The following is a 17,892-nucleotide window of genomic DNA, read 5'->3' as shown; positions in this document are numbered from 1 at the left end:
TCCTTCCAGGTGGCTCCTCCTGGTTGGTTCCCTGTGGCACCACTGAACCCCCAGGCCTCCCCAGCCCCCTCCAGCCTCACTGCTCCAACCCCAGCTCAGTACACCACTGGGGGGAGCCTGAGTCAGTGGAGAGGGGTGGGGGGACCACCAGGACCACAACAACAACAAACACACATGCCTCCAGTCCCTCAGCTGCAGCAAAGTTTACATCTCCAGCAAGCCCAGCCTACTCACCCATTACAGATACAGCCCCTAATCCAGACTCCACTACTGTCTCAGTCCCTGTCTCCCGTAGAGCCACAGACAGGGCAACAACAGATACCCCAGCAGCCCCATTTAGGTGTAGGAGCCCCACCTCCGAATCAGAATAAACCTCTGTTGCCTTCCCAGGTGTCCCCGTCGTCTCAGCTGGCCCTAGCTCAGCCTGGGTGTCTGATTCCTGGGTCTAGCAACAATGCGGTAGTGGAGCCCATAGACACTGGCGCTGCTCCTGCTGCTGCTGTTTCTGCCTCCGGTGGCCCCGGGGGGGCATTGTGCTTCTGCTCCTCCTCTTCCTCCTGCTCCTCCTCCTGCTCTGCTGCTGCTCGACCATCCAGTGCCAAACTTCACCCCACGCCCCCAACCTCCACTCTTCCTCTGGGACAGCAGTAAAAAGAAAATGAGAGGGGAAGAGTGTTAGATTAGGATGGAACGAGGGAAGTAGAAAAAAAGATGGAGATGATGGATGTGCAAAAACCATGTGGAAAGTTTGAGATTGTGTATGTTATGAGAGGTAACGTCTGACAATGAGAAAATGGACGCCATTATATTTGTAAAGATGAGATGGGAAGTGAATGTGAGAGATGGTTGAGTCTATGTAGACAGAGTATGTACAGACAGAGGGCAATATGGAACTCTTGGGGGGGGGGGGGGGTCATGATATTGGTGTGTTTGAGATGTACAAAATTAGGTAATGTGTGTGTGTGCGTGTTTGTTTGTGTTGCCATTGATTCCCTCAGTACGTATTCCTTGTGTGTTTTGACACCAAGTAACGGCCATGTTATTTTTAAAATCCAACTAAGTTTGACCCAGAACTCTTCCTCCCAAGCTGAGACGTGAAGGAACACAAAACATTGACATTATTATGCATTGACATTTTTTTATTTTTTTTATTTGTCAATGCTTACTTATATCGAAAAGGACTATGAATTTTAAAAGTGCAATTAGTAACTGTCATCTAAATTGTATCATCCTGTGATGTCCTGATTTGTCTGTGGTGGCGTTTAACCAAATAATTTTGTAGAAGCACGTTAACAACCAAACATTTACGCATTAACTGACCTCTTACATGAGTATAGCACAAATGTTTCAACAGGCTACCAATGAGATATAAAGCAGGTGCAACAACAGCATGTTACAGTAACACCACAGAGCATGGTAATAGTGGTGCTACCTGGCTATTATCACTACCACAATGCCACTAAGCACACTGTTGTACAGTGTAGTGCACGGGCAAGGCATGTACTTTGTGGATTATCATTTTTTACATTGATAAAAAATGTCAATCAGTAGATTAAAGAAGATTTTAAATAACATGTTGAGTAACATGATTAAATTGTGATCAATATATGCTGATATTTTGATTTAATTGATGAATATGTTCAGTGAGCTTTCATTGAATAAACACTCATCAAAACACTAAGACTGCATGACCTTACGGCTACAATGTACCTTGACTTGTCTGCAATCTGCTTGCACTTGTGCTTATATTTCTCACGTCTGCTGCTGTGCACAACAACAAACTCTGAGGTAATTTATTGATCAGAAATAAATCTGTTTTATTTGAGCTAGAATCAATTTGTTTTAAGGAAATGTTGAATTTCCTCACTACCAATCGCTGCACTGCATATCAAAGGTGCAATTAGGAAAACTGATAAGAAAACAAACTGCCAAGTCATTTTATGGAATGGGGAAACCAACTGTATATGGGCTGTCCTCATATTGCCTTTTAGAATTAATACTTTACTGTGTGTGTGTGTGTGTGTGTGACTGTTTTCTTTTGTGTGACAAAAGCTTTGTAATATTGCTGCACTGCATCACAAATCGAATCCCCACTACTTCCATAAAGTAGACTCTCACATTAGTTGTTACTGTACCAGATTGGCCCAGCGTGTCATTGTAAATAAGAATTTGTTCTTAACTGACTTGCCTAGTTAAATAAAGGTTAAATTAAAAAAGTGTAATTTAAAAAAAGAAGTTTGTTGTTAGACAGCATTGTGAGAGCCTCACTGGGCTATTTGTCAAGACCGAGTACTTTTTCTGGATTTAATTATTAGTGAACATTTTTGTCCTTAAGTTATTTTACGTGTGAATTACTCTTTTGTAAATTCGACTAGAAGGATCTGTTAAGTGCTGCATGCACACAGCAAAAGGTTTACTGACTTCCATTTCTCAACTTACTCCAGTGAGTGACAGATACAGGGATGCACATGGACAATGAGATACAGTACAATCATCATTGCATTTAGCTATACATACAAATCTGACCATTGATAAATACATTTTCTGAAAGCTTACTTGGTACTATAAGTTTTACAGTTAATGCAGTATTTCTGTTTTTATTTAAATGTATAATGATAGAGAGTTTTTCCCACAGCAAAGAGGAGATTGTAGAGCATATGTGAAATACTGCTTCATAGTGAGCTGAAAACTCACTAAAACTAATGAAAGTGGAAGGAGGAAAAACAAAACATTCAAATTCCTTTTGGGGAGCTAAAACAGTTGGTGCTTATAGTTGTTCACAAACTAAACACTTTACCAATTGAATATGAATATATAGTTTAACATAATGGTTTTCAGTATTTATGTTTTATTTTTATGAGACAACCCACATTTTCACAGTAATATAGTTTAATATTATTAGTGGAGGGGAGGAAGTTACTGTGCTGTCAAGTCAATACTAACATGTTGACCATATGTCACAGCTTTGATGATATTCATGAAAAGGAAATGTGGAACTCGCCCTGATGTGTTACCAAAATGTAATCTAAAGGAAAAAAATATTATTTTTGTATTTTGAAATGGGGTTGTACAAAATGTAAAATCGTGTCCTGATCAGTATTTTAAAATATATCTGAGGTTATCTGACACTAGAAAACATTGCTTCTCATCTCTGTTGGAGTCCCCCCAGGATATATTATATTCCTCTCAGACTTTGTGTTGAAACAGAGTAATAGCTACATCATGTTTCAATTGTGAGAGGTTTTGTCAGTATGGTTCTAATCATAGAGATATACTGTATCAACTTGTTTTTATCTCTACGGAAACTTGATTCACTGGACAAACAATGAAACACCGTCAAGAGGTAGGCCTAGACTACCTTTAGGCCATTGGGCTCATCTAACACACACTTGTCCTGATATTACACCTGACTGAGAACCAATGATTTAGAAGGACATTTAAATCCAAAAACCTAGAAATAAAACATATGTTTCTGGTGATTTAACCTCTGTAATATTGTAACTAATTCAATTGTTGATTTTATTTATGTTTTTGTAACTAATCAAAATAAATGGTGTTAAACATCAAACTGTTAATGGGCATTTTATTGCTTATTCTGTTGGACCCACACCTGTCTTCAATTTCACCAATCTTGTCATATAGTTGAAATAATTGATATACACTGAACAAAAATATAAACGCAACATGTAAAGTGTTGGTCCCATCTTTCATGAGCTGAAATAAACGATCCCAGAAATGTTCCATACACACAAAAATATTTGTTTGCATCCCTGTTAGTGAGCATTTCTCATTTGCCAAGAAAATCCTCCTGAAAGGTGTGGCATATCAAGAAGCTGATTAAACAGCATGATCATTACACAGGTGCACCTTGTGCTGGGGACAAAAGGCCACTCTAAAATTTGCAGTTTTGTCACACAACACAATGCCACAGATGTCTCAAGTTTTGAAGTAGCTTGCAATTGGCATGCTGACTGCAGGAATGTGCACCAGAGCTTTTGCCAGAGAATTGAATGTTAATTTCTCAACAAAAAACTGCCTTTGTAGTTTTTGAGAATTTGGCAAAACGTCCAACCGGCCTCACAACCGCAGACCACGTGTATGGCGTTGTGTGAGCGAGCGGTTTGCTGATGTCAACGTTGTGAACAGTACCCCATGGTGGTGGTGGGGTTATGGTATGGACAGGCATAAGCTACGGATAACAAACACAATTGCATTTTATCAATGGCAATTTGAATGCACAGAGATAGCGTGACGAGATCCTGAGGCCCATTGTCTTGCCATTAATCTGCCACCATCACCTTATGTTTCAGCATGATAATGCACTGCCCCATGTCGCAAGGATCTTTACACAATTCCTGGAAGCTGAAAATGTCCCAGTTCTTCCATACCCTGCATACTCACCAGACATGTCACCCACTGAGCATGTTTGGTATGCTCTGGATCGATGTGTATGACAGCGTGTTCCAGTTCCCGCCAATATCCAGCAACTTTGCACAGTCATTGAAGAGGAGCGTGAAAACATTCCACATGCCACAATCAACAGCCTGATCAACTCTATGCGAAAGAGATGTGTTGCGCTGCATGAGGCAAATGGTGGTCACACCAGATACTGACTGGTTTTCTGATCCACACCCCTACTTTTTTTTAAAGGTATCTGTGACCAACAGATGCATATCTGTATTCCCAGTCATGTGAAATCCATAGATTAGGGCTTAGTTAATTCCTTTCAATTGACTGATTTCCTTATATGAACTGTTAACTCTAAATCTTTGAAATTGTTGCATGTTGCACTCATATTTTCGTTCAGTATAATTACAGGCCCAGGTTATTGCAGTTATTACAGTGCAATAGCTGGTTATTACACTAATTACTCAACTGTAATGTAAATATTGTTTCATTTTGTGTGTAGGCCTACATTTGAAGTATTGATGTACCGCTATTGTAGTTCTTCACTAGCGCAACTTTATTGTTCCTTCAACTACAGACAGTCTATGCGAGTGCTTTGAAATGGCGTTGCTCCATCACAAATGTCTGTATTTCTGAGTTGTTTATAGTAACAGTGCTCATGTAGTGGTCTTTTAATCTTTTCAAACCCTGCAATATACATTTTGTGACTTAACCTACACGCCTGGATATCATTTGTAGGGGAAAAAGACAATGCAGTAAGGGCTGTTTTTGAATACTTTGCGCTGCATAATAAGGCCTCATCGATCCTCAGCCTTTCGTAAGGATTTCAACCGATTTCGAATGCTTGGCCGGTGGCCTCTCTGCAGCAATCGGACAGTTTAAATCCCGGTAAGAAATTATTTCGGACCGATTTTCTGAACGTACAACAAACTTATAGGTGATTCAATATTATATATTCTATTTTCACGATAAACTAATTTAAAATGCAATATATTTAGCTAAATATAGACTTATCCGCTGTTTAGCTAACGTTACCAGCTAACTTAAGTTGCTAAGCTTAGCCAATGGTGGCTAGCATGTTGCGCTGACAACTAAGTTACTGTAGCGAATAAACTGGCTATGTGTGGTCTTGAATTGCAACTAACGAAAAGATAGCGTTGAACTAATACACATTATTACCAGCTTGCTATGAATCGGTAACGTTCAATTACCTGCGCTTTTCGTTTGTTAGCTAGTTACGTTAGCATAGTCTAGGTACTTGCGAAAAGCCATTGTTAGCCAGGCTGCAGTGTTTACAAATCTAGCTACTATAGTTAGCTAGCTAAGTTGCTAACTGGCTAATGTTACTTTCCCTCCCCTAGTACTAGCTAATTAGCCAGTTATTTGTCTGAATTCCAATTCATATGCGAGAGCTGTCAGACATTTTGCAAGGCCTACCCCTCCCCATACATTTATTAGCCAGTTTAGAAGTGTTATTGTTAGCTAGCTAACTTTTGTATTGCCTAATCGTGGGCTAGCTTACTATTCAGACCCACTGCTAGCGAGCCAAGTATAGCAATTTACAGTGAGAACATTCGGTCAGTAAAACGACTTAGAGGAACTTATCTTTCTTATCCTCAAATTAACACCCACATCCCTGCAGACTTTTTGACATATATGTTTGTGCTCTCTTCTTTCCCATTTCAACAGGTGCCTAATCATGGCGAATACAATGCACCATGTGTGACAGAAAGCAGTGGGCTAGGCACCTATTCCAAGTGAAGTGACACACCACAGTTAACCTGTTACTGGCACTGCCCTGTGCTGCTTCAGTACAAACGCCATTTGAACCATATATTTTTTCAGAGCTCAATGCAACCGTAAACTAATTCTAATTGCAAACTAGTGTCGTGCTGCCATATTCACAGAGTAGATTTAAGCCTAACTGTCAGTCAGTTTACACTCCCAGTATGGCGTCTGTTCCAGTGTACTGCCTGTGTCGCCTGCCCTACGATGTCACACGCTTTATGATCGAGTGTGACATATGTCAAGACTGGTTCCATGGAAGGTAAGTTATATTTCAGTTTCATTGAGCGTTACTACACTGAACAAAAATATAAACACAGCATGTTAAGTGTTGGTCCAATGTTTCATGAGTTGCAGTAAAATATCCCAGAAATGTACCATATGCACAAAAGGCTTATTTCTCAAAAATGTTGTGCACAAATTTGTTTACATCACTGTTAGTGAGCATTTCTCCTTCAAGATAGTCCATCCACCTAACAGGTGTGGCATATCAAGAAGCTGATTAAACAGCATGATCATTACACAGGTGAACCTAGTGCTGGGGATAATAAAAGTTGTCACACAACGCTACAGATGTCTCAAATTATGAGGGAGCGTGCAATTGGCATGCAGACTGCAAGAATGTCCACCAGAGCTTTTGCCAGAGTATTGAATGTTCATTTATCTACCATAAGCCACCTTAAACGTTGTTTTAGAGAATTTGGCAGTATGTCCAACCGGCCTCACAACCGCAGAACACGTATGGCGTTGTGTGGGCAAGCAGTTTGCTGATGTCAACGTTGTGAACAGAGTGCCCCGTGGTGGCGGTGGGGTTATGGTATGGGCAGGCTACAGACACAATTGCATTTTATCGATGGCAATTTGAATGCACAAAAGTACCATTACGAGATCCAGAGGCCCATTTTTTTTTTAAGGTATCTGTGACCAACAGATGCAAATCAGTATTCCCAGTCATGGGAAATTCATATATTAGGGCCTAATAAATGTTTCAATTGCCTGATTTCCTCATATGAACTGTAACTCAGTAAAATCAATGAAATTGGTGCATGTTGTGTTTATATTTTTGTTCAGTATAATTGCTGACTGTATACAGTAGGCTATAAGTACATGTTTGTTTGTTTGTTTGTTTGTCTAGTTGTGTTGGAGTGGAGGAAGACAAAGCAGCAGAGATTGACCTGTACCACTGTCCCAACTGTCAGGTCACCCATGGGCCCTCTGTCAGTAAGTCCCTCTGTCTCTTTGAATTTGCTTCCCAGGCTGTATTTTTATATTTCACCCATATTTCAGACCTGTTTGAATCTGTAGCATCAGGTGTGCTAGTTCTGAATACATTCTGAATGGCTAGGGGTACTCTAGGACGGGATTAGAAAACTTGGCTCTATAGAAATACACATGCCAATACACATAACAATTCCTCACTTCTGTCAGTTTTGTTACCTGGTCTGCCTTTAGTAATACTACTAGTAGTAATAGTATAGTAGTAGTGTGGTTGTAATAGCACAAGTAGTAGTAGCGTGGTTGTAATGCAAGTCTGTTGTTGTCCACTGTATGTTCCGCAGTGAGGAAGCGGCGTGGAGGTACCAAGCAGGCTGATGCTGGAGGAAGAGAAACTTCTGGTCGACCGGTAAAGACAGGCAGCCCACAGTTTGTCAGGGAGCTACGAAGCAGAACCTTTCCAAGGTAAACCTCCCGTATTACATTATGTCTATACGTGTTCATTCTCATCCAGACTGTCTTTTATCTAGCATGAACATTCACCTAAAATGACCGCCTCGCAGAGAAAGAACCCAGCCCGAGACCTACAATGTAAAGGATTTCATGCGTAGCGTTTTGCTTGCGTCCATACAGTATAGCGTCTCAAAACTATCTGAGTGGTCAAAAATATGGCTTTTGAATCTGCATTTTTTTATTGTCAGATAATGTATAATTTCGAGTGGTACTTTAATCATTTTCTCTAACTTTACAGTTCTGACCTGGTTCTCACCATAGAAGTTGAATTTTGCATCATAATACCATATCTGCCATATTGAGTGTACTGTGAAATTGCAGCAGTCTAAGACGCTTTTCTTATTCCAGTTATTCTATTTCTCTGTGTCCCTCACTATTTTCCAATCTCTATGTGCAGTGCTGATGAGGTATTGTTAAAGCCGTCGGGGGCCCAGCTGACAGTGGAGTTCCTGGAGGAGCGCTCGTTCAGTGTTCCTGTCATGGTCCTCAGGAGGGACGGCCTGGGCATGAACCTGCCCCCGGGGAACTTCGGAGTCAACGACGTAGAGCACTACATCGGTAAACCTCTCCGTCTTTAGCGACAATTTTGGTTTCACGTGCAGTCATTTTAATATTTGCTTGTTTTCCCCACATCATTAACTAGAACACTGATTTATATGTTGTCTTCTATGGTACCTTTACCTACCTTAGTTGAATGCACTGACTCTAAGTAAGTCTCCCTGGATAAGGGCATCTGCTCAATTCAATGATTAAAATGTCAATGTAAACCTGCAACTCTACATACAGTACAAGGCTCTGTCATACCTGCTCTTTAACTACTCACGTCTCAACTTGACATCCCATTACCATAAGAGATGTAACCTAGTGTAGGTTACCAGAGTAAACTACGGTCTTATCTCACACAACAAGACCTCTGTGAAGTTGATGTTGTATATGATCACTGTGCAGGAATAAAGCACTCTGTGTGGGGAGCGGCAAGACGTGTTTTGTTTGTTGATTGCATGTTGTCTATAGGTCCGGACAGGGAGATTGATGTGATTGACGTGTCTCGCCAAGCTGACCTGAAGATGCGCCTAGGAGACTTTGTGGAGTACTACAACAGCCCCAACAGAGACCGAGTCCTTAACGTCATCAGCCTAGAGTTCTCTGAGACCAGGTACACCACACTGCTTGTTCTTGTGTCAATGCAGTCATTGGTTGGTATTGCTCTCTAGGGGTCTTCCTTGTCACCAGTACATCATTTGGTTGAACAAAAGTCAAATGTCCATTTTCTGTCACAGGCTGTCAAATTTGGTGGAGACTCCGAAGATAGTGAGGAAGCTGTCGTGGGTGGAGAACCTGTGGCCTGAGGAGTCCGTGTTTGAGCGGCCCAACGTCCAGAAATACTGCCTCATGGGGGTCAAGGACAGCTACACAGACTTCCACATCGACTTCGGAGGTACCTCTGTCTGGTACCATGTACTACGGGTAAGAAGAGGGCAGTTATTGGGACATTTTTGGGCCAGATTGTGTAAAGGGACTGTTTGAACTAGGCATTCTTCCTGCTGTGCTGACATGCATAATTTGAGTGTTATATACTAGGAGACTTAAGAGAGATATAACATTTTAATGTATGATGTCCATGCCTGACTTTACCTTGTTCGTCATTGTAATGTCTGACGGATGACAATTCTCTCCTTTTAACTCTTCCACTTTCACGTTGATGTGGAAACGGAAAGGTTGATTAGTGAGCGCTGTCACTGTTAGATAAATGTCTACGTGTGTCTCTCAGGGTGAGAAGATCTTCTACCTGATCTCCCCCACGCCAGCCAACCTTGCCTTGTTTGAGCGCTGGAGCTCCTCGTCCAATCAGAACGAGATGTTCTTCGGGGACCAGGTGGACATGTGCTACAAGTGCTCTGTCAAACAGGGGAACACGCTCTTCATCCCAACAGGTATTCACCCTCTTCATTTACCCAGGTATTCAACAAAGTGTGGTCAGATGTTATGGTTTGTCTTCTGAAACAGGGACTAGTGGTGTGACAGGCCTGTTATTGCTTCTGGTGATGTGTTTTACATACAGTGCATTCCTGGTGGAGCTTGTCAGAACTCCGTATATATTATGTGACAGTTCATATACGGCACTAGTCAAAAGTTTGGACACGCCTACTCATTCGTTTTTCGTCATTTTTACATTGTAGAATAATAGTGAAGGCATCAAAACTATGAAATAACACATGGAATCATGTAGTAACCAAAATACTTTTAAACAAATCAAAATATATTTGAGATTCTTCAAAGTAGCCACCCTTTGCCTTTGACAGCTTTGCACACTCTTGGCATTCTCTCAACCAGCTTCAAGAGGAATGCTTTTCCAACTGTCTTGAAGGAGTTCCCAACACATGCTGCACTTGTTGGCTGCTTCTCCTTCACTCTGCGGTCCAATTCATCCCCAACCATCTCAATTGGGTTGAGGTCGGGTGATTGTGGAGGCCAGGTCATCTGATGCAGCACTCCATCACTCTCCTTCTTGGTCAAATAGCCCTTACACAGCCTGGATGTGTGCTGGGTCATTGTCCTGTTGAAAAACAAATGATTGTCGCACTAAGCGCAAACCAGATGGGATGGCGTATCGCTGCAGAATGCTTTGGTAGCCATGCTGTTTAAGTGTTCCTTGAATTCTATATAAATCACAGACAGTGTCACCAGCAATGCAACATCACACCTCCATGCTTCACGGTGGGAACCACACATGCGGAGATCATCCGTTCGCCTACTCTGCATCTCACAAAGACACGGCGGTTGAAATCAAAAATCTCAAATGTGGACTCATCAGACCAAAGGCCAGATTTCCACCGGTGAAAGTCCATTGCTCGTGTTTCTTGGCCCAAACAAGTCTCTTCTTCTTATTGGTGTCCTTTAGTAGTGGTTTCTTTACAGCAATTCAATCATGAAGGCCTGATTCACGCAGTCTTCTCTGAACAGTTGCTGTTGAGAGGTGTCTTTTTCTTGAAATCTGTGAAGCATTTATTTGGGCTGCAGTTTGAGGCTGGTAACTCTAATGAACTTATCCTCTGCAGCTAAGGTAACTCTGGGTCTTCCTTTCCTGTGGTGGTCCTCATGAGAGCCAGTTTCATCATAGCAGTTGAAGAAAGTTGAAAAGTTCTTGACATTTTCTGCATTGACTGACCTTCATGTCTTAAAGTAATGATGGACTGTCATTTCTCTTTGCTTATTTGAGCTGTTCTTGCCATAATATGGACTTAGTATTTTACTAAATAGGGCAAAATTCTGTATACCAACCTTACCTTGTCACAACACAACTGATTGGCTCAAACACATTAAGAAGGAAAGAAATTCCACAAATTAACTTTTAAGAAGGCACACCTGTTAATTGAAATGCATTCCGGGTTAGTACCTCATGTAGCTGGTTGAGAGAATGCAAAGTGTGTGCAAAGCTGTCATCAAGGCAAAGGGTGACTGCTTTGAAGAATCTCAAATATATAATATAGTTTTTGATTTGTTTATCAGTTTTTCTGGTTACTACATGATTCCATATGTGTTATTTCATAGTTTTGATGTCTAAACTATTATTCTACAATGTAGAAAATAGTCAAAATAAAGAAAAACCCTTGAATGAGTAGGTGTGTCCAAACTTTTGACTGGTAGCGTACAACTGAAGTCGGAAGTTTACATACACTTAGATTGTTGGCGTCATTAAAACTCGTTTTCAACCACTCCACAAATGTCTTGTTAAACAAACTATAGTTTTGGCAAGTCGGTTAGGACATCTACTTTGCATGACACAAGTAATTTTTCCAACAACTGTTTACAGACAGATTATTTCACTTGTAATTCACTGTATCGCAATTCCAGTGGGTCAGAAGTTTACATACTCTAAGTTGACTGTGCCTTTTAAACAGCTTGGAAAACTCCAGAACATTATGTCATGGCTTTAGAAGCTTCTGGTTGGCTAATTGACATAATTTGAGTCAATTGGAGGTGTACCTGTGGATGTATTTCAAGGCCTACCTTCAAACTCAGTGCCTCTTTGCTTGACATCATGGGAAAATTAAAAGAAATTAGGCCAGACCTAAGAAGAAAAAATAGAAAAAAAATTGTGGACCTCCACAAGTCTGGTTAATCCTTGGGAGCAATTTCCAAACTCCTGAAGGTACCACGTTCATCTGTACAAACAATAGTACGCTGGTACAAACACCATGGGACCACGCAGCCGCCATACCGCTCAGGAAGGAGACGCGTTCTGTCTCCTAGAGATGAACGTACTTTGGTGCGAAAAGTGCAAATCAATCTCAGAACAACAGCAAAGGACCTTGTAAAGATGCTGGAGGAAACAGGTACAAAAGTATCTATATCCACAGTAAAACGAGTCCTATATCAACATAACCTGAAAGGAAGAAGCCACTGCTCCAAAACCGCCATAAAATAGCCTGACTACGGTTTGCAACTGCACATGGGGACAAAGATCATACTTTTTGGAGAAATGTCCTCTGGTCTGATGAAACAAAAATAGAACTGTTTGGCCGTAATAACCATCGTTATGTTTGGAGGAAAAAGGGGAGGCTTGCAAGCCAAAGAACACCATCCCAACCGTGAAGCACGGGAGTGGCAGAATCATGTTGTGGGGATGCTTTGCTGCAGGAAGGACTGATGCACTTCACAAAATAGATAGCATCACTCAAGACATCAGTCAGGAAGTTAAAGCTTGGTCGCAAATGGGTCTTCCAAATGACCCCAAGCATACTTCCAAAGTTGTGGCAAAATGGCTTAAGGACAACAAAGTCAAGGTATTGGAGTGGCCATCACAAATCCCTGACCTCAATCCTATAGAAAATTTGTGGGCAGAACTGAAAAAGCGTGTGCGAGCAAGGAGGCCTACAAACCTGACTCAYTTACACCAGCTCTGTCKGGAGGAARGGGKCAAAYTTCACCCAACTTATTGTGGGAAGCTTGTGGAAGGCTTCCTGAAACATTTGACCCAAGTTAAACAATMTAAAGGCAATGCTACCAAATACTAATTYAGTGTATGTAAACTTCTGACCCACTGGGAATGTGATGAKAGAAATYAAAGCTGAAATAAATAATTCCCTCTACTATTATTCTGACATTTCACATTCTTAAAATAAAGTGGTGATCCTAACTGACCTAAGACAGGGAATTTTTACTAGGATTAAATGTCAGGAATTGTGATCAACTAAGTTTAAATGTAGTTGGCTAAGGTGTATGTAAACTTCCGACTTCAACTGTATGATTGTATTTTACCTGTATATGCCTGAGGGTTTTCAATGTACCTGTGTGTGTCTCTCTCAGGATGGATCCATGCTGTACTGACTCCTGTGGACTGCGTGGCTTTCGGAGGGAATTTCCTACACAGTCTCAACATTGACATGCAGCTCCGGTAAGTCCCTTCACTCCTGCCTCCTACTAAAACGTGAGTCGTATCACTTGCAGTACTCAGTTTATCTGAACTGATCATAGCAACCTTTCTCTACCATTCATAACTACAATGCCATTTTGAAAATGGCTCACTCAATACATTTCCATTACCATTGTGCTATACATTCCAATTACCAAATGTTAATAACCATTCACCCTGTGTTCTGTCTTCTTTCCTCATCAGAGCGTATGAAATAGAGAAGAGGTTGAGTACAGCCGACCTGTTCAGTTTCCCAAACTTTGAGACTGTGTGCTGGTATGTTGGCAAGCACCTGCTTGACACATTCAGAGGTGAGGTGCTTCATCATAAACATGTTTTTCCCTCTGCTCTCTAATGAACTGCATTTCTTTGGGCAATGTTTGTCAAGAACCTTGATAACTTCTAGGTTGGTCTACGTTGCAGGTCTGAGAGAGAACCGCAGACACCCTGCTACCTACCTGGTCCACGGAGCCAAAGCCCTCAACAACGCTTTCCGCACCTGGACACGCAAAGAGGTAGCTCTTTACTGTAGGCCCCCTTATCTATGCATTCATCAAGCCTTTATAGCAGCCACTGAAGACGTTATAACATCCTTCATAGTCAGTCGTAAACATTATGAACAATGGCACAAGATATCAGGAAGCTAGTTGTAGTGGGTGCTATAGTCCTTTGTGTCTTATGGTGACGTTATGTTTTTGTCCTTCCACCAGTCGCTGACTGACCACGAGGTGGAGATTCCAGAGACCATTAAGACTCAGCAGCTGGTCAAGGACCTGGCCAAGGAGATACGACTGGTGGAGGTAAGCTGGCCTGGGGAGGTGGAGACACTGACAAATATTTCATTTTTTTTATTGCTTATATTTAGTTATTTAACTTTTATCTAACTAGGCAAGTCAGTTAAGAACAAATTCTTATTTACAATGACGGCCTACCCCGGCCAAACTTGGACGACGCTGGGCCAATTGTGCGCCGCCCTATGGAACTCCCAATCATGGCCGGATGTGATTCAGCCTGGATTCAAACCAGGGACTGTAGTGACGCCTCTCGCACTGAGATGCAGTGATTTAGACCGCTGCACCACTCAGGAGCCCAAAAGAGTACACTGAGGCAAACTGAGCCAAGCTACTGGACTGGCCTAGTTGTTCATCTACCATAATATCTGAGTCTGTACAGTTCAGGTCACCACTATAGTGAGTCCCTATCAGGCATATGAGTGTGTATGAATTAATTTCAGTCTGGCTTACTAAAAGTACTCTGTCCTCTCTGCCACTCCAGGACATCTTCCAGCAAGGCCGTCCTGCGGCTCCTTTCACCTCTACACAGGGCTTCCCCTCGCCCCTCCCCAAAGCCTCCCCTCTAGCCGTCTCCCAGAGCCCTGGCCGCCCCCCGGGGAAGAAGAGAGGCCCCAAACCCAAGGATGTGTCCCCCAGCCCCAAAAAGAAGGGCCAAAAGGGCTTAATGAAAGAGGCAGGAGAGCTGGACCTCCTGGAGATCCACACCAAACACACACTGAAGAAATGCCAATCTGGTAACAAGAAAAACAAGAACAAGGTACGTCTGTTCAATTGGTGATTGATGTGCCTTGTCCCTGTCAAATACATTTTAATAAATGAAATGTAAATGAAATAGTCATTTTACCTAAAATGAAAATCCCTCTGGGACAAATAAAGTTGAAAGTTCTAGTTTTATTCAGCTCTCAACCGGAGTACAGTGTTTGTTTGCATGGATTTGTGATGCTAATGGGTGCTTGTGATTTCTCTCCATCTCCAGTTTGAGCTACCCTTGGAGGAGTTCCAGGGGAAAATGAGCAAGAGCAAACTGAAYCTGGTGCTGACCAACGGCAAAATACAGGGGTAAGACTGGGATGTTAGGCGACCTCTTTATCTCTTATCACTTTCTGTTTGCATTTGACATTGTGTCATCGACATGTTCATATAAGTTTCTTTCTTTCTGACCACAGGAAGAAGGGTGGTCGTTCAGGTGGCAGTAACAGTGCCGGCCGTGCACCTCACTTCCAGCACCATGCTATGGGAGGTTCTGCCCTGTCAGACTTTGAGTCAGAGGACGAGCTACAGATTGACGAGACACCTCCTCCACGACGCAAGGCTGGGGGATCCAGCAAGAAGAAACTAATTGGTAAGTTTACATGATATAGTACAAATGGAAATATACTTCGAGAGCACTTCTTTCGTGATAGCATTACTAAGCAATAAAAAAACGTTTTCTGAACTTGTTGGGGCATTTGGTTCAGCCAACTGAGCGAGCCTTGAGGCTAAATTGATATGAAAGCAATAAAAACACTTTTTAGGCATCCTTTGGGATAGAGTGACGTAATCTACCAGTCAGTTTTATCATTGGTGTCTGGGGCAGGTTTGGTCCGTTGGTGGAGCAAGGAACAAACTATAAACCTGTGTCTGTATGCCTGGATCGTTTTCCATCAGAGCACATGTTGTAACAACCTTTTGCTAAGGAAAACGTACAAATGTAACATTTCTATTAGTTCCTCCCCATTTCACACAGTTTCAAATGGTATTCTTCCATTTTGTGCCTACTGAACAAGACCCTGTTTCCGTCAGGTCTTCCTAGGAAGCTGCCGAGGGCTAAGCCATGCTCTGACCCACATCGCATCAGAGAACCAGGTGAGGTGGACTTTGACATTGAGGAGGACTACACCACAGATGAGGAGGAGACCATGACTGTCCATGGCGTGAAGGGTGGAGCAGGGGGAATCCTGGACCTGCTGAAAGCCAGCAAACAGGTGGCAGGGCTGGACTCGGCACTCAGGTACGGCCTGACTGACACTTCTGGACATTTCAGAAACCTCAATCATATTGTTTTATTCTCAAAACCAGCCCTCTGCAACTTGTGTTCAGATATTCTGAGCAGTCAGACTACCACGTATTGTAATCTCTATTTGAACTCAAGTCAATCATTCGAAAAATGTATTTGCGTTCTGCCTTGGCATCAGATTGCCAATGGAAAAATGTATCCAAAATGGGAGCCAATGAAGTTGGGAGGATGAATGTTTCACTCACTGCCTTCATGAACAGAACAGGTTAACTTGCGTAATATACATTTTTGCAACATATGTCCTCTACATTTTAGTGCTGTTTGTGTGGAGATCACTCATCTCTTGTCCTCCCTCTCCACCCTCAAGTGAGGAAACCCCAGCCTCTCCCAGCACGCGAGATGCCATCCAGGGCATGCTCTCTATGGCCAACCCTCCATCCTCTTCCTCCTCCTCCTCTTCCTCCTCTTCCTCCCCTCGGTCTGTCTCCGGAGGGCTTTCTGAGGGCCTGGGCATGGTCAAAGAGAAAGGAGGGCGGGCCGTGTGGGTGACAGGAGCCAATAAGAGCAGAGGGGGAGGAGCCTCCAAAGAGAAGACAACATTCCAACGCCCTGGGAAGCGGCCTGTCAAGCGGCCGGCCCGTCACCTTAGCGACGAGGACAGCCCAGACGAGCAGGAAACTCTGGGCACCTGTTTTAAAGACGCCGAGTATGGTGAGTCAGAGGAAGAATCTCAATTGAGATTCTCCCATAGGCTGTGTGTGTCCCAAATGGCACCCTATTCCCTGTATAGTGCACTACTTCTGACCAGGTGAGTCATAGGAGGACGGAGCACAAGAACATGCTACTGCTCAGAGACTACTCCCCTCGCCCTGGCTGCATTAGTTTTGGAATGGTCTGAAATTTGCACCCTCCGCTTTTTTTTATTTTTATTTTTTTTTCACCTTTATTTAACCAGGTAGGCTAGTTGAGAACAAGTTCTCATTTGCAACTGCGACCTGGCCAAGATAAAGCATAGCAGTGTGAACAGACAACACAGAGTTACACATGGAGTAAACAATAAACAAGTCAATAACATGGTAGAAAAAAGAGAATCTATATACAATGTGTGCAAAAGGCATGAGGTAGGCAATAAATCGAATAATTACAATTTAGCAGATTAACACTGGAGTGATAAATCATCAGATGATCATGTGCAAGAAGAGATACTGGTGTGCAAAAGAGCAGAAAAGTAAATAAATAAAAGCAGTATGGGGGTGAGGTAGGTAAATTGGGTGGGTAGTTTACAAATGGACTATGTACAAGCTGCAGCGATCGGTTAGCTGCTCGGATAGCAAATTTTTAAAGTTGTTGAGGAGATAAAAGTCTCCAACTTCAGAGATTTTTGCAATTCGTTCCAGTCGCAGGCAGCAGAGACTGGAAGGAAAGGCGTCCAAATGAGGTTTTGGCTTTAGGGATGATCAGTGAGATCACCTGCTGGAGCGCGTGTTGCGGGTGGGGTGTAGCCATCGTGACCAGTGAACTGAGATAAGGCGGCACTTTACCTAGCATAGCCTTGTAGATGACCTGGAGCCAGTGGGTCTGACGACGAACATGTAGCGAGGGCAGCCGACTAGGGCATACAGGTCGCAGTGGTGGGTCGTATAAGGTGCTTTAGTAACAAACGAATGGCACTGTGATAAACTGCATCCAGTTTGCGAGTAGAGTATTGAAGCTATTTTGAAGATGACATCGCCGAAGTCGAGGATCGGTAGGATAGTCAGTTTACT

General features: G+C 42.5%; 2 protein-coding genes across 3 annotated transcripts in view; both read left to right on the top strand.

Annotated features, from left to right (window-relative positions):
• The window catches only part of wnk3 (WNK lysine deficient protein kinase 3), a 60,713-nt gene extending 58,392 nt beyond the window's left edge, over positions 1–2,321 (top strand). For both annotated transcript variants that reach the window (XM_070448074.1, XM_070448073.1), the window contains exon 24: positions 10–2,321. In XM_070448074.1, coding sequence (XP_070304175.1) covers positions 10–651 — 642 coding nt within the window. In that variant the 3' untranslated portion in view covers positions 652–2,321. The remainder of the gene's footprint in view (positions 1–9) is intronic.
• A 2,648-nt stretch (positions 2,322–4,969) lies between these two features.
• The window catches only part of LOC111977024 (histone lysine demethylase PHF8-like), a 30,472-nt gene continuing 17,549 nt past the window's right edge, over positions 4,970–17,892 (top strand). The window contains 17 exon segments of the mRNA XM_024006275.2: positions 4,970–5,295; positions 6,097–6,454; positions 7,328–7,413; positions 7,752–7,872; positions 8,318–8,478; positions 8,935–9,076; positions 9,201–9,387; positions 9,692–9,854; positions 13,231–13,318; positions 13,541–13,647; positions 13,760–13,851; positions 14,047–14,136; positions 14,612–14,887; positions 15,107–15,189; positions 15,297–15,472; positions 15,913–16,120; positions 16,494–16,837. Of these exon segments, the coding sequence (XP_023862043.1) occupies positions 6,357–6,454; positions 7,328–7,413; positions 7,752–7,872; positions 8,318–8,478; positions 8,935–9,076; positions 9,201–9,387; positions 9,692–9,854; positions 13,231–13,318; positions 13,541–13,647; positions 13,760–13,851; positions 14,047–14,136; positions 14,612–14,887; positions 15,107–15,189; positions 15,297–15,472; positions 15,913–16,120; positions 16,494–16,837 (2,422 nt within the window). The 5' untranslated portion in view covers positions 4,970–5,295; positions 6,097–6,356.

Source organism: Salvelinus sp. IW2-2015, linkage group LG17 (genome assembly GCF_002910315.2).
Source record: "Salvelinus sp. IW2-2015 linkage group LG17, ASM291031v2, whole genome shotgun sequence".
NCBI classification, from domain to species: domain Eukaryota; kingdom Metazoa; phylum Chordata; class Actinopteri; order Salmoniformes; family Salmonidae; genus Salvelinus; species Salvelinus sp. IW2-2015.
The sequence above is the reverse complement of the archived record's forward strand: the minus strand, read 5'-3'. Positions and strand labels throughout refer to the sequence as shown.